Source organism: Cydia splendana, chromosome 9 (assembly GCF_910591565.1).
Source record: "Cydia splendana chromosome 9, ilCydSple1.2, whole genome shotgun sequence".
Taxonomy (NCBI): Eukaryota; Metazoa; Arthropoda; class Insecta; order Lepidoptera; family Tortricidae; genus Cydia; species Cydia splendana.
The window spans coordinates 22,387,324-22,403,129 of record NC_085968.1 but is presented as its reverse complement, the minus strand read 5'-3'; the positions used below and the strand labels follow the sequence as shown (position 1 = coordinate 22,403,129).

At 40.5% G+C, this 15,806-nt stretch overlaps 1 protein-coding gene and 1 long non-coding RNA gene across 2 annotated transcripts in view; one reads left to right on the top strand and one right to left on the bottom strand.

Annotated features, from left to right (window-relative positions):
* The window catches only part of LOC134793857 (uncharacterized), a 226,440-nt gene that overhangs the window by 164,723 nt on the left and 45,911 nt on the right, over positions 1-15,806 (top strand). The window lies entirely within an intron of this gene.
* LOC134793808 (zinc finger protein 582-like) lies at positions 4-14,928 on the bottom strand. The gene is made up of 11 exons (XM_063765488.1): positions 14,656-14,928; positions 13,888-13,979; positions 13,270-13,567; positions 12,293-12,404; positions 11,573-11,814; positions 10,955-11,079; positions 8,765-8,831; positions 8,194-8,340; positions 4,022-4,126; positions 1,458-1,553; positions 4-142 (listed from the first exon to the last, which is right to left on the bottom strand). Exons 1-11 carry the CDS (start codon positions 14,773-14,775, stop codon positions 71-73), a joined length of 1,476 nt encoding a protein of 491 aa, XP_063621558.1. The 5' UTR covers positions 14,776-14,928; the 3' UTR covers positions 4-70.

Genomic DNA, 15,806 nt, shown 5'->3' with positions numbered 1-15,806 from the left:
ATATGTGCCCTCAAATGAGTCAAATGTTCACATCACTTCTATTACCTAATGGTTGTATTATGATTTGTCATCAAGAGTGCGGCGCGAGGAGCAGCGGGTTCTTGCGTAGAGTGCGGATGGCAAGCTCGTAGGCCAGCGCACCCTGAAAATAGACATCCCATCTAAAACGTTACGCGTACCAGTTACATGTCTTAACAATTTTTACACCTTATCAAACTGCACAACGGGACTTAATCGCGTATTTAAGTTTTAAGATTTACCTCCGACGTTTCGAGGACGGCGTTGTCCCCGTGGTCTCGGAGCAGACTGGCTCAAGTTGACATCAACATCTTCTAGCCGCGCGAGTTTTTCGAACTACCCGCACTTGGTCTTGTTTATCAGTTTGAACGTTTTGCGCACTAGGGATGTCACTCTGTCGACACACAACACTAACGATATTCGATTTATCGACTGTCGATATTCGTTTCCGCTTACATTTACTAATGACTGGATTCCATGTGGATGAGATCTTAAAACCCTCGTCCCGATTAAAATTGCAATGTCTCCAGACAGCCGGCATTTTTGCCGTATGTAAAAGGGGTAACGGATTAAGTCTTTATAGAGTACTTGGGAAGTACTCTATAAAGACGGTGTACACACCTTTATCCAAAGTAGCAGGGAGCCTAAGGTCACCGAAGGACGTTATTCCGTTCCAGTCACCTGGCTTGGCTGTTTATAAAATAGATTGCAGTTGTGGTAGTTCCTATATCGGAGAAACTAAGCGCACCATAGCAGAAAGAGTTAAGGAACATATCGCAGCTGTCAAAAATCGTCAGGTCAACAAGTCTGCGGTGGCTGAGCATTTGCTGGAGTCAGGACCAAACCACTGGATTGAGCTGCATAACCCTAAAATCCTCTCCACGGATCGCCATTTCTACAGTAGAAAAGTGCGGGAAGCCATTGAAATCAAAAAACATTGCAATTTTAATCGGGACGAGGGTTTTAAGATCTCATCCACATGGAATCCAGTCATTAGTAAATGTAAGCGGAAACGAATATCGACAGTCGATAAATCGAATATCGTTAGTGTTGTGTGTCGACAGAGTGACATCCCTAGTGCGCAAAACGTTCAAACTGATAAACAAGACCAAGTGCGGGTAGTTCGAAAAACTCGCGCGGCTAGAAGATGTTGATGTCAACTTGAGCCAGTCTGCTCCGAGACCACGGGGACAACGCCGTCCTCGAAACGTCGGAGGTAAATCTTAAAACTTAAATACGCGATTATTCGATTAAGTCCCGTTGTGCAGTTTGATAATGTTTAATAATCGTGAAAGTTTAAATCAGAATTTTTACACCTATCTATGAGAACTTCTGTTCAACAACTTTCTCATAAATGAAAGCCAAGACATATAAACATTTTGAAAGCCAAGACAAACGAAATGGCAGGACAACGCTTGGAAGATGAGTTAGTTGCGTACCTGTTTGCCGACGAAGACCGCCGGCGGCGGGCCCATGGCCCCGGAGCGCGCCGCCGCCACCAGCTCGCGCATCAGCAAGCGCTCGCGAACCAGCACCTGGTGCATAAATAATAGTAGATTGTACAACAAGGGCATAAAGTGACCCATTTTTACCCGAGGCAATTTTTTGGTCTGAGCGAAGCGAAGACCAAAATAGTAGACGAGGGTAAAAATGGACATTTATGCCCTTGTTGTACAAATGTACACTCTGCTTTTCACTTCGATTGCGAGGAAAATATACAAAAAATCAAATATTTTAGGTTATTTTAACGTATTTATTCAAGACTAAAGAAAATTGTTCTTGGGCCGGTCGGAGGCGCGGGGCACGCCGGTCGGGGGCGCGCCGGCAGGGCTGGCAGTTTGTATGGCAGAATTTGGACTTTATTGCTAAGTCAATAAGGGTCGTAATAGATGATTTTACTTTATGCTCTAGAGCATAAAATGCGATTTTATGTCGTCTACGCACGACATAAAGGTGCACTTTTTGAGCATGAGAAGTGAAAAATGTTTTTTCTACTCCCGTACTTTTATTTATCATTTAAAGGGTCGTGCACACACCTTTAAAACCCTACCTTATAGTTGTCAAGACAAGTCTTTAGTCTATTCCCCAAAAAAGAATTTGTACATACACGCAGTATCTTTTTGACGAATTTACGATACTTCGTGTAATGACCACTTAAAAAATATTGAATGAAATACAGTGTTGCCAACCTTATTTTAAATGTCATCTCTGGCAAATAAGTGAATCATAGACATTTTTTTTTAATTTTATTCATTCATTCATTCTTTTCCCGCCCGTACCCCCGTATTTTTGCTACTTCTTGATTTAAAAATATTTGTTAAATTTACAATTTTATTTCAAAGTACTTACTTTTTCTACGACCAAGCACTTGCTTGGTCGTAGAAAAAGTATTGTATGCAACGTTGTTTAACCGAGTCAAAAAATACTCGTGGCGTCTTAATTAACAATTTTCGGCTTCGCCTCAAATTGTTACTCACGCCATTCGCCTTTTTTGACCTCTCTTAAATAACGGTTGCATAAAATACTATAATCTGTGGCAACACTTTATTTAGCCTTCGCCATGTTGCGGATTTTTAGTGGTACTAATTTATTTTACTTGCAAGAAGACTCTTTGACAACAGACCTTGAAATTCATCGAAAGTCTCCGACGTACAGATGTAGTGCATAATTGTTTTCCATCGTATTTTCACGGAAACGTAGGAACGTGTCTTGCTATTTCAGTCAGTTTCGGTACAAAAAGTACTGAGGTTGACTGAAGTAGCATGACAAATACGAACGTTTCCGAGAAAATGCGATGGAAAACAATTATGCACTACATCTGTAAACGAGCAGAAAAACTTCGCATTTGTAAAAGATTTTACCACAAAAAAGAGAAAATGCCTACGTTACCGTTACATACCTACGTTGATAGAGTCTGTTCGGAAAGAGAAGTGTCGTGGAATGTATGAGGCCCAATACATTCCACGACTCTTCTCTTTCCGCACAAACTCTATATATGCCGATTTAAAATAGAGCATTGCTACTAGAGTTAGACCGTAAAAAGTCTGCAGCGATTTTGATAGCCCACGCAGTGCAAGTGTCATTTTAAACGTCAAACTTCTATGAAATTATGACGTATAAATAACACTTACACTGCGTGGGCTATCAAATCCGCTGCAGACTGTTATTGGTGCGACTCTATAGAGTCTGGCTAATGAAATTTTACACAAATGTTTAGCGGGAAATTCATAAAATCTTGGGCTGGTCACACTTTGTGTAGTAGGAATTATAGTTTTGATACTAAAAAATATTTTTGATTTTCTGTGCACACGTAAGGTACCTAAGGATATAAGTTAAATATACGTTGACGTGCACTCAAAGTCAGCTCACATAATTTCTACCACTATGTAAAGTGCAGTAAACGATAAACACATATGTTAACACTTTCTCACCATATACCCTTGTAACAAGGCGAAAAATGAAATGTAGTGTAAATAAGACCTAGCTCGATAATACCGTAATATTAATCCATCACCAAAAAAATACATAAGAACTATATGCCAAATATGCTAAATGCTAAGTATCAAAATATTTATAGAGCACCAACCTCCTAATTTGTTTAAGTACATTTGTTTAGGAGTTGTAAACATTGCAGTTTTTCGTTATACAACGCTACACGTCGACTTCGCACATTGTCGTAATTATTTACGAGCTTAAATAATAGTTTGCGTACCTCACTCAGTATAGACATTATTAATATTATTTAAAATAAACCCCTTATAAAAGTTATAAACCGCAAACAATTTGAATGAATGACATAAATTGACAACTGACTTTTAGCTTTTTTTTAAATCATAGACAATTGATGATACAACAACGAAATATCTGTCAACAATTTTTGGCTAGCCAGACTCTATCTTGTTGTAACATTTAAATGAGGTTATGAACTTATAACATAGTTTTCATATAGGCACACATTACGGTATGTGTATATTACTGTATATGTATAGTAGGCTTTTCTCACCTCTGCGTTCATCACGTTGACCGAGCGCCGCTTGAGGAACACCCCGTGCTTCTTGAGGCAGTGGCGGTTGAAGTCGTGCTTGTAGCTGTACGGCTGCGAGCACAGCTGTAACACAAACGTTTCTCAGTCAAGTCCGATTCACACTGATGTGGGGTGTCGTATGGTTGCGTTCACATTTGTGTGATGCACGCTTCGTCAGAAAATGTGAACGCATCCATATTAAATGTACGAAACCGATTACCGTTCTGATGCGTCACGATCGCGACACAACAGATCAGACAAATGTGAATCCGGGTTAAGTTAACCAATGTGAGCCCCCGTAAGATGGGATTCAGGAAAGGATGGGGACTCACATTTAGATTTAAATGACACAGGTATTACAGGTCATTTAGTAGTAGTAGTAGTAGTAGTAAACTCTTTATTGTACAAAAAGACATATTAAAAATAACATACAATTAGTAAGAAGTACAAAGGCGAACTTATCCCTTTGAGGGATCTCTTCCAGTTAACCTTTGAGTAGATGAGAGGAGAAAGTGAAAAGAGGGTGACAAAGGCAGCAAAATGTACAACCACCACAAAGATAAAGGATATAAATACATACAAAATTTATAGGATAAACATACATATCGCTCCTTGAGAAACATAACGTCATTATCCAAAAAATGGGGTTTTTGAGTTAATAACGCCATCTAGCTCGTATGATCGTAACGCACGCAATACGAAGACACGTATCGCCCTAGCTCCATTAGAACCGCCAGAGGGCGCTAATGTCGTTATGGCGAATAGAGGGAATACGTGCCTGTCTCATAGGAACAATGTCATTAAAGGGAAGTAAATTGTATTTTTTTGCTTAGTGACGGTTTTCTATGAGATTCAATGGTAAGTACGTCAATTTACATAAGAAATAGTGTATCTATACGTACTATGTCACTTTAAACTTATAATATGTTATCAAAATCAAAACTCAATTTAAAGCAATATCGTAATTTTCCCTTTAAGGACACTTGTACTTTTGAATTTAGTAGAATAGAATAACGTTTTGAAATAAGTAAAGTGACATTATACCTATAATGACGGTTTTGCTTAAAACTTAAAGCCATAATGCTGACTAAAAATAAAAACGTACTGTTCTTTTACTTTAAGTGACATTGTGATTTTAAGAAGCTGACAGAAGTTTTAGCAGGTCGATCGTCATTATCTGTGTAGTGTCAATATGCTAGCTTAGTTTACCATAGCGACAATTGGCATGCTTAAGTGAAAAATGTCGTTTTAAGCTTAAAGCCACTACAACTGGTACAGAACGCTTATAACGGTGTGGTTAATGAATGTCACTCGTTGTTTAATGTCACTGTGTTGTATTTTTTCTATAAGGTTCATAATAGAGTTGTATTATGGGTACCTACTAGACGACTATTTATAATTAGATAGATATAGCCACATTACGAGCCCTATTGATCTAACTGTGGAACTAGTTTGGTATGTGTAAGATTCCCATATTTATTAATTATAATATAATATTATTTATGTGTTGTGTGATAATTTTTCATTCATCAAAATTAGCAAGTTATTTTTGTGATGTCTGTTATGTTCCAATTTTATTTCTGACAAGGTGACACAAAACACACATTAATTATTATTATCACTAGGTAGGTACTTACCTATTAATTACCCATAAAACTATTGTTCTCTTACACTAGAAAATGTCTCAATGTGTCTTGAATGACAAAAAAGTTTAAAGCTATTTTAATAAAGTTAATACTACTGTTTTAGTTGAAACTGTTAATAAAGTTAATACTTATGATGATGAAGAATTCGTACCTCCTTCAGAAGAGCTAGTTCTAATAACGTAATGTGTCGCTTGTGAGTTTTTTGTTGTTTTTCCGGGTTGGTTTAATTTTGCTACTGGCTGTTTCTAAAGTATTTATAATGTTGTTATTTTGAATTTGAAATTCTGAATGTGTATTTGTGGTATCTCTTCTTGTAAGGTGTCAAAATTACTTCGTAATTCTAAGTTAAACTGATCGTGGTTACAAATAAGAGTGTGTTTCTGTTTAGGTGTTTTGCCTATTTATGAATTAATTGCTTACGGTGGATTTAAGTCTTAAACTTTATTTTTGCTCTCACGGGTCTGTGATCGGAACTAAATTTAAACCTATTGATGTACCTAATACCTACATAAATGAATATCTAATTAAACTTTTGTCAGATGAAAATATTATTATATAAGTAGTCAAATTCGTGTGTGATATTCCGCCAGGCGAAGTCCAGGTCCAGCGACTTTGAAGTTTTGAGAAAGAAGGAATTACTTATCTACGTTCATGTTTCGACCAAAGGCAAATGGAATAGACCTAGAACTACGGTCGTTTCTGCTGCCAAGGCCATATGTGGTCCAACTATGTATGTGTGCTTGATCTGACTTCACCAAGGACAATGGTCCATGTTTTCTGCTTTTCATCAGTAGATTTATTTAGAGGGTCATAATCTCGTAATACTCTTCAATCTTATCATCGCAATGTGTAGATGTTGATGCGTAGGCTTTGATTGCGGTTAAGGTAGGTATATAGCTTTGGGATTTGGGATATGCTTAACGTCAACACAGCCACCTTGTCGGAGTAATTTGATAATCCGACAATGTTGTCCTGCCACTTCTTTTTGACGAGAAATCGTGAGGGTATCTTCCTCCGGGTAGTTTCAAAGTAGCGCCAATAACAGAAAAGCTAACGGAAAAACGTCTGAGGTGGTACGGTCATGTACAGAGGCGTCCTGTAGACTACATGGTTAAGGTAGCGCTCGATATTTCAACGACGAAGCGAGGACGTCGAAGACCACCTGCCACCTGGCTGACGACGGTTCAGCGAAACCTGAAAGACCTCAATATAGACGCCGACGTTGCACTCAATCGTGCAGAATGGAGGAAAAGAACAGGGAAGGCCGACCCCAAGTAAATGAAAACAAGGCCTAGCAGGATGATGATGACGTGGGTATCTTCCGCCCGGGGATTCTTAGCACCACTTTTACAGGGTAGGTACTTAGCGCCGTAACGAGGAGTCGTACATGTCAAATGAGATTGGGCCATAAGCCCACCATGCTGGTTCAGTGCGGGTTGGTGGATCGCCAGAGGCTTGTTTGGTATTCCACAGGGTGACCACGTGCAGGAGAGGCTGGTCTGGGGTCCGTTACATGACATTCGGGCCCCTCACATCGCATCGCCCAATTATTATCCTCCCCTTTGTTTATTTACTTTGGTAATTTTTGATCGTAAAAATATAGCCAAACAAAACAAGCTAAGAATACTCTAGTTTTAAAGAAAAACTAGTCTTATTTGCTAATTTTTTAAGACTGAAAGTCGCTTACTTTAGTAAATATTAATTAACATCCAAGTAATATGATTCTATTTGCGCTTTTTCTTTGAAATAAACGTTAAGTTATATCAAATAACTGGATATAGTGTCACTGTTCCATAAATTGAATCAATATTGCGAAGTCGTCATGTGACATTAAGCAAAACTAAACGGAATAGTGACATTACAATTTTCTTTTAATTGAATTATCTTAGAAATTGAACAAAAAAAACACAGTTTACTCAAATGACTCACAAGATTAGTTTAAAATCTAACAAAATATAGCAAAAAACTCTTTCTTTTATCTCTAGTACGGCAGTTTTAGACGTTTGAAGATTTCGAAAATTTTAAAGCTCTGTACCCAAAAAACACGTTTTTCGCTTAATGACACTGTGTTTCTCAAGGAGCGATATATTACACAAAAAGGAATGGGGAAAATACACTAAAAATGGGAAAGAATTAGAACGATATAAAGCTACTATACAATAGAAATATAGACAAATTAATCAGTCAGATCAGATAACCATAGTTTCTTTAACCTCTCCTTGAACGACGCAACCGATTGTGCCTGCCTGAGCGAAACAGGCAATTTAAATCTAAATTTGTAGTTTCTCACGGTTGTACCGCCTCGTGTGAGGTGGCGAGGTGTACTGTACCTCGCAGTTCGCAGTTCGCTCCCCGGTGTGCACCCTCATGTGGTGTCTCAGCCCGAACTGCGAGAAGAAGGACATGTTGCACAGCTCACACTGGATGTTCTTGTAGACTGAGCTGTATCGCAGGTCATATCTCACGGTGGTACCGCCTCGTGTGAGGTGGCGAGGTGTACTGTACCTCGCAGTTGTAGGGCCGCTCCCCGGTGTGCACCCTCATGTGGTGTCTCAGCCCGATCTGCGAGAAGAAGGACATGTTGCACAGCTCGCACTGGACGTTCTTGTTGGCGGAGTTGTGAGTGCGGACGTGTCGCGATAGCTGGTGCCCCTGTATAACACGCCATGGTAATAAAAGAAATATTGTATTTATGTATGTATTAACTCATTATTGTACAGAATATTTAAAAAAAATACAATTTAGGAGGCACTGAGTATACAGTTGCGTCGAATGGTCCTTTGTTAAGAACTTGCATTAGGAGGAATTCGCTCTTACACACCATCGCCCACACTGTTAACTGTACATCAGTGGACCTTATGCCTTTTGTAATAATTGTAATTAATATTTGTAATTCACCGATGCACAGTTAGGAGTGTTGCTGCTTGTACAAGGTTCCGAATTCCGATTACAGTAAAGTTAGGATGAAGCATGCTTTAAAGTTAATCGAGGACTGATAGAAGTCAATAATAGTGTCAACAGTATGACAGCCTTTGTTAGCATTTGACACTTATGAAATTTTAATACTATGACTCACCCTCTTGTAAGATTTGCTGCAGGTTTCACAAACGTATCTTCTTGTCTGGTCGTGACATTTTTTGTGTCTGTAAATAAATAAAGCTTTTAGTTATTAAGTTTTGATCTAATTAGGATACTATAGATGACTAAACGATTGCCGGGGCAGTACAATAAACCAAAAGGCATACATAAGAAGTCATATTGTCTGTCAGATGTACCGTACCGTCTTTCAATTGTGTCGCTTAACTTCAAACTCGGATAAATCCATTCGACCCTCTTAGGAAATATCTACCCTATTGCCTTTTCTTAATAGGTACCAAAATCGGAAGATCTGACAGTTGAATTTATCCGAATTTTAAGTCAAGCGACTCAATTGTATTTCAAGTTAAGCGTTAAGGTCCATCCACACCACAGGTAACAGTTGTAGAGCAAAACTGTGTAACCGCTCTGCAGAAGCTAACTGTGTGCGGTGTGGATGCACATTTAGAGATTATTAATTGATGAATCCAAGCCACTGTCAAATATCAACTTCTTCGTCATCAACTTTTTCAATTTTGCCAATTTTGGCAAGGTAGTTATCGGTTAGGTTAGAGAGTGAGTTAACTCTCTACACGATGTTGAAATGTCTTGTGTAGTCAAACGTAGAGACATATACCAAAAGACAAAATTTTTGCCCAAGCTGAAATAGAGACTTTCGCTACGCTCGGTCAAAGAGGTAACTAACTGGTTGAGCGCGTGATGCGAGTGGAAGGCGGCGACGCACTGGTCGCAGTGGTAGTCCCGCGCGGCGGTGTGCACGCGCTCGTGGTTCAGCATGGCGCTGCGGTGGTGGAACGTTCTACCGCACCCCTGCGTCCATTAAGGCAAGCTGGTCAAAGAAGTAACAAACTGGTTGAGCGCGTGATGCGAGTGGAAGGCGGCGACGCACTGGTCGCAGTGGTAGTCCCGCGCGGCGGTGTGCGCGCGCTCGTGGTTCAGCATGGCGCTGCGGTGGTGGAACGTTCTACCGCACCCCTGCGTCCATTAAGGCAAGCTGGTCAAAGAGGTAACAAACTGGTTGAGCGCGTGATGCGAGTGGAAGGCGGCGACGCACTGGTCGCAGTGGTAGTCCCGCGCGGCGGTGTGCGCGCGCTCGTGGTTCAGCATGGCGCTGCGGTGGTGGAACGTTCTACCGCACCCCTGCGTCCATTAAGGCAAGCTGGTCAAAGTGGTAACAAACTGGTTGAGCGCGTGATGCGAGTGGAAGGCGGCGACGCACTGGTCGCAGTGGTAGTCCCGCGCGGCGGTGTGCGCGCGCTCGTGGTTCAGCATGGCGCTGCGGTGGTGGAACGTTCTACCGCACCCCTGCGTCCATTAAGGCAAGCTGGTCAAAGAAGTAACTAACTCGTTGAGCGCGTGATGCGAGTGGAAGGCGGCGACGCACTGGTCGCAGTGGTAGTCCCGCGCGGCGGTGTGCGCGCGCTCGTGGTTCAGCATGGCGCTGCGGTGGTGGAACGTTCTACCGCACCCCTGCGTCCATTAAGGCAAGCTGGTCAAAGAGGTAACAAACTGGTTGAGCGCGTGATGCGAGTGGAAGGCGGCGACGCACTGGTCGCAGTGGTAGTCCCGCGCGGCGGTGTGCGCGCGCTCGTGGTTCAGCATGGCGCTGCGGTGGTGGAACGTTCTACCGCACCCCTGCGTCCATTAAGGCAAGCTGGTCAAAGTGGTAACAAACTGGTTGAGCGCGTGATGCGAGTGGAAGGCGGCGACGCACTGGTCGCAGTGGTAGTCCCGCGCGGCGGTGTGCGCGCGCTCGTGGTTCAGCATGGCGCTGCGGTGGTGGAACGTTCTACCGCACCCCTGCGTCCATTAAGGCAAGCTGGTCAAAGAAGTAACTAACTCGTTGAGCGCGTGATGCGAGTGGAAGGCGGCGACGCACTGGTCGCAGTGGTAGTCCCGCGCGGCGGTGTGCGCGCGCTCGTGGTTCAGCATGGCGCTGCGGTGGTGGAACGTTCTACCGCACCCCTGCGTCCATTAAGGCAAGCTGGTCAAAGAAGTAACTAACTCGTTGAGCGCGTGATGCGAGTGGAAGGCGGCGACGCACTGGTCGCAGTGGTAGTCCCGCGCGGCGGTGTGCGCGCGCTCGTGGTTCAGCATGGCGCTGCGGTGGTGGAACGTTCTACCGCACCCCTGCGTCCATTAAGGCAAGCTGGTCAAAGAGGTAACAAACTGGTTGAGCGCGTGATGCGAGTGGAAGGCGGCGACGCACTGGTCGCAGTGGTAGTCCCGCGCGGCGGTGTGTGCGCGCTCGTGGTTCAGCATGGCACTGCGGTGGTGGAAGGTTCTGCCGCAGCCCTGCATCAATAAAATGGTGTATGTAGTTAAAATTTACTGAGACGATTTTTTCGCTTAAACCTCAATCTGTTAGACGAAAGACATTGTTTCATTTATGCAGTTCGGCTAGCTCAAGTAACAGCTCATTCTGAGTTAATTAACACGTTTGGGTGATGTAGGACGATCGACCGCCCACATTCAGGTAAAAATATTAGGAGATAACACAATGTATTGTCTCCGAATAAGCTGTTACATGAATTTAACCGTATAAATAGTATGATAGAATTGTTTTTTAAACAGGCAAGTCTGGTAGCAAACCGCGCTGCATAAAATAAACAATGTTTTTTGTTTAAAAGATAATGGTTCAAGCCGAAAAAATCACCTCAGGTCAATCAATCAAATCATTTCAAGGAGGGTTCGCGAAAATTTTTTTTCATGTAAAAGGGGTTTGAACAATTTTTTGTCATGATGACATGAAAAAGTTAAAAAAATTGCAATACGACAATGATAATACCTCAAAACCGCACTTATACAGCGGCTCGTTATGCAACACAAGATGGCTGGTCAGATTCTTGGAGAGCTTGCCGCAGTAGGGGCACATCCCCTCCTTCGTCTTGGACTTGTATTTCTTCTTCTGCCGCGGTTTCTTCGGCTCGTACGTGGCCATTACTCGGAGGTCCTCGATCCAGGTCGGTTTTATGCGGACCCTGTTGGGTGCTTCCGTTTTGCCGTTTCCGTTTTTGGTGGGTTTTGATACTGAGGTAAAATAATACAGATTAATCATAAATGGAATATTAAATTCAAATAATATGTATTTCCTTTGTAATCTAGGATATAGACTATAGAGGTCCTACCATTGCAAAAGCGGCCACGCACACAGAAGAGAGAAAGTAGTATAATGACATTTCTCACAGAAATACAATACTAGAGTCGGACCAAGCTAACTCTGCATGGCATTTGCAGTGACAAAGTGTAATGTAATTTTGTGTAATTAATGTAATTTTTTTAATGAACATATGACTTTAATAATGACACTTTATATCTTTGTTCTGTTCAAATCGGTGCAAAATTAGCTTAGATGGACTATATAATACATATACATACCTAATATATCTACAGAGTAAGAGTAATTTAATTCAATTTTACGCTAGTCCGGTCGTTGTGAATAATAAAGAGTAGATATTCCCCGGAGGGGCTACTAATTCTTACTTACAAATTTAATGCCAATACTTACATTTAGTCTTTTTCTTTTTCTTGTGTTTTTTCCCATATTTCTTCTGTATAATGCTGTGTGGCAAATACTCATCAGAGTCCGAGTCTGGATCACCTTGGGCCGCATCATAATCCTGGAATAAACACAACCATCCTTATATAACAATGATTCATTATTATATTCAAACGGCTTATTTCCTATATAGTTTATACAATCCGGTTTTGTATCAACCCTTTGAGCGAATAAGACAACTGACGCGCGCGACTACAACCCAATATCAACCCTCGTGCATTCCGACACGGTTCACGATGACGCGCCACACTCGATAGATGTGGTGTTCAAAGAGTAAATTAAGCATGTTCGTTTTTGATGCTAGTTTTTTTTTTATATTATTCATAATATGTTTAAATTAAAGAATAAAGACTTTCACTATATTTAAATTACATATAGTATCTAGTAAACAATCGAATTAAAATTGTCGTGAGACATACTGACATTAAAAGAAATTTACGGTGTAAACTCGCACGACATGTTTCGAAGAGCCTAGGTCTCCTTTCTCTAGCACTAACAGTGCGAGCAGCATTCACGACGGCCGCGCTTCGGCTTGGTAGTTGTTAGTGCCTGAGAAAATAGACCTATTAGGCTCTCCAAAACATGTCGCGCGAGTGACTAAAAACGCGTGAGTTTAAAGCGTAAAATTAGTTAAATATTTAGTAAAGTTTTGTATCTGACGTGTCCAACTGAATAGAATAGAATAGAGAATAAAGAGCATTTATTCGTGGCAAAATAAAAGAAGAAAACAACACGTAACATAACATATAAGCCACAAAATGGTCCCGACTCAGCATGATGCATTGCGCTGGTCTTCCATTGGGGCCATAATCTTGTGCAGCACAAAGTGTAACACAAAATATAACAAATAATAAAAAACACATCATGATTCACATTAGAAAAAGTGACAAAACAGCAAAACTTGGGTCATGGTTCACAATACTAACCTGATCATAGTCATTTTCCAGATCATCTTTGATGGTATCAAGGAAGTCCATGACAGACATCGGCTGATTATCCACCTCCACTTCTATGGAACTTGGCTCCACCTTCTTAATTGTGGTATCCTTGTAACATACAGAGTCTTCTGCACTCTGCAGATTCATCTTAATGTCCTCATATTCTTTGAGTAGATATTTCTCATCAGTTGGGGCCACAGCAATTTCAAGCTTGACATCAGTTATGTCGTTAAAATGGATCCTTTTGAAATTTGAATTGTTCTTTTGATGCAATTGAGTGTTGGACCTAGAAATATATTGTTTATTGTTTAAACATATTTTTCTTATGGCCCTGTTATGGTTAGGTATTATATTAAAATGGGTCACTCACAATTATTTCTTTAATAAAAACTTTATCTAGAGCCATTTGAATTGATTAAAAATGTTTATTTACATATATGTAATTAGTTGGAGTCTCACAGGAGTTTTGTATTTATTTATACCCATGTTCTGATTTTTTCATGAGTATAACATCAGCCTATATGTAAGGATGTTTAACGTTTTTTTTAATTAAGATTACTTAGTTTATAAAATGATATCCGAAGTTATAGACATTAATCCGCTTACCTTAGTATAAGAAGTTTAAAATCATATAACTCTTTGAGCTTTTTCCGACAAGCCAGGCATATCTGGTCTGTGATCCCGTCTTCTCTTGTAATCTGTAGCAAAACACAAAATAAATTAATTTATTTTATTTGAGCTCTACGGAAATATTTTAGTTTAAACATGATACGAATACAGTTTAAATTTTCTTGCTTAGTCAAGTTAGTCACTAATATTGATATCAGAGTATCAGCACATATTGTTTTGATGAGTGATAATAATTCTTTAACATATTGAAGATTAAATAAATAAATAAATATTTGGGGACAATCTTACACAGATCGACCTAGCCCCAAACTAAGCAAAGTTTTTACTATGGGTGTAGGGGACGATATACATACGTATATAGATAAATACATACAAAATAAATAAATACATAGAAAACAGCCATGACTCAGGAAAAAATATCTGTGTTCACCACACAAATAAATGCCCTTACCGGGATTCGAACCCAGGACCATCGGCTTCATAGACAGTACCCACTAGGCCAGACCGGTTGTTACAATGCATCATGCATGCGTCATTAGTTGCAATGCTTTACTCAGTAACATAGTTGAAGTTCTAATCCTTCTATTTCCAATAAGACTGATTTCTGAATGCATCAGTAGCAAGGCTAATATTGACAATGTGACTAGTTAGATTTTGATTGGGAATTATACATTTCTGCACGGCGTTACGATACCGGCAAAGTTTAGACCAGTTTGGTACAAGACATTGTTATCCTGTTGTTACCTTAATACTAGCGACGTATGTTATCATGTCAGCGAACGTAGTGTTGAGATCCCCATCTGTGCCCTTAAATATGCACCGTACATTCTTCCTGGTTTCCAAGCAAATCCTACATTCAGACATTGTTTATTCACAATTTTTCAACTATTAAGAATTGTTAAATAACATTTTAATCATTACAAACCGCACAAAGTTATCATTTATACATTGTCACATTATAGCAATAAAGGTCTGAGCTGGATTCCCAGTTTTACAGTGCGAAAACGAAAATGTAAATAAATAATTAAATACGATACGGCACTTCGAAGTTGAAAAGTGAACTGTCACTGTCAATGTCAATGTCAGCTGACAGCAGAACGTCAATTGTCAAGCTGTTTGAGTATATGATTTTGTCGCTCATAATGAAGCAGGACTAAAAGCCGTAACACACTTAACTACCGCACCGCACCAAGGTCGCGGTGTGGTAGTGTGTTATGGCTATAGGGGCTTACCGCGAAAACCAAAATTCGCAAACTGGGGGCATTTTTCTCTTTTACTCCAATTAAGGCGTAATTAGAGTGACTGAGAAAAAAACCTGAAACATGCGAACTTCGGTGTTCGCGCCATTCGCGGTAGGCCCTCTGGACTGTACCAGTACCTATAATTAATTAATTACTGTAATCATGAGCGTTGAATGATCTGCCACATTGTGGCCTAAATAAGAATTAATAACTTGACTTCGATATTTCAGGTTTTAAAATTAGGCTCCTGTGCTGCCCCCTACAGTTTTACTCCAATTCCACCTTTCAATTTTGGATTTTGGAATCTTTCGCTTGCTCGACGGATCAATATAGCACGAGGGGTGAAATAAAAACTTTGCCCCCTTGTAAAACAAATACCTAATTAGCTATTTTATCACACTTGCTCGTAAAAGGCGATGCGGTCGGTACCTATATAGGTATAAATCCTAAATTTCGACTAGGGCTGATATATATATTTTTAGAGGCATATACTTTGCATATACCTACTATATGTCCAAGTGTCAGAATGTCCAGAGCCACAATGTCCAGTAGGACATTGTCCTACCTAATGCCAGAAAGTCTAGGAGTTCTAGGCCCTCTACCCGATTGAAACCCCTTCTAAATTGGAGGAGGGTAAAGGGTAAGTAAGGCCAA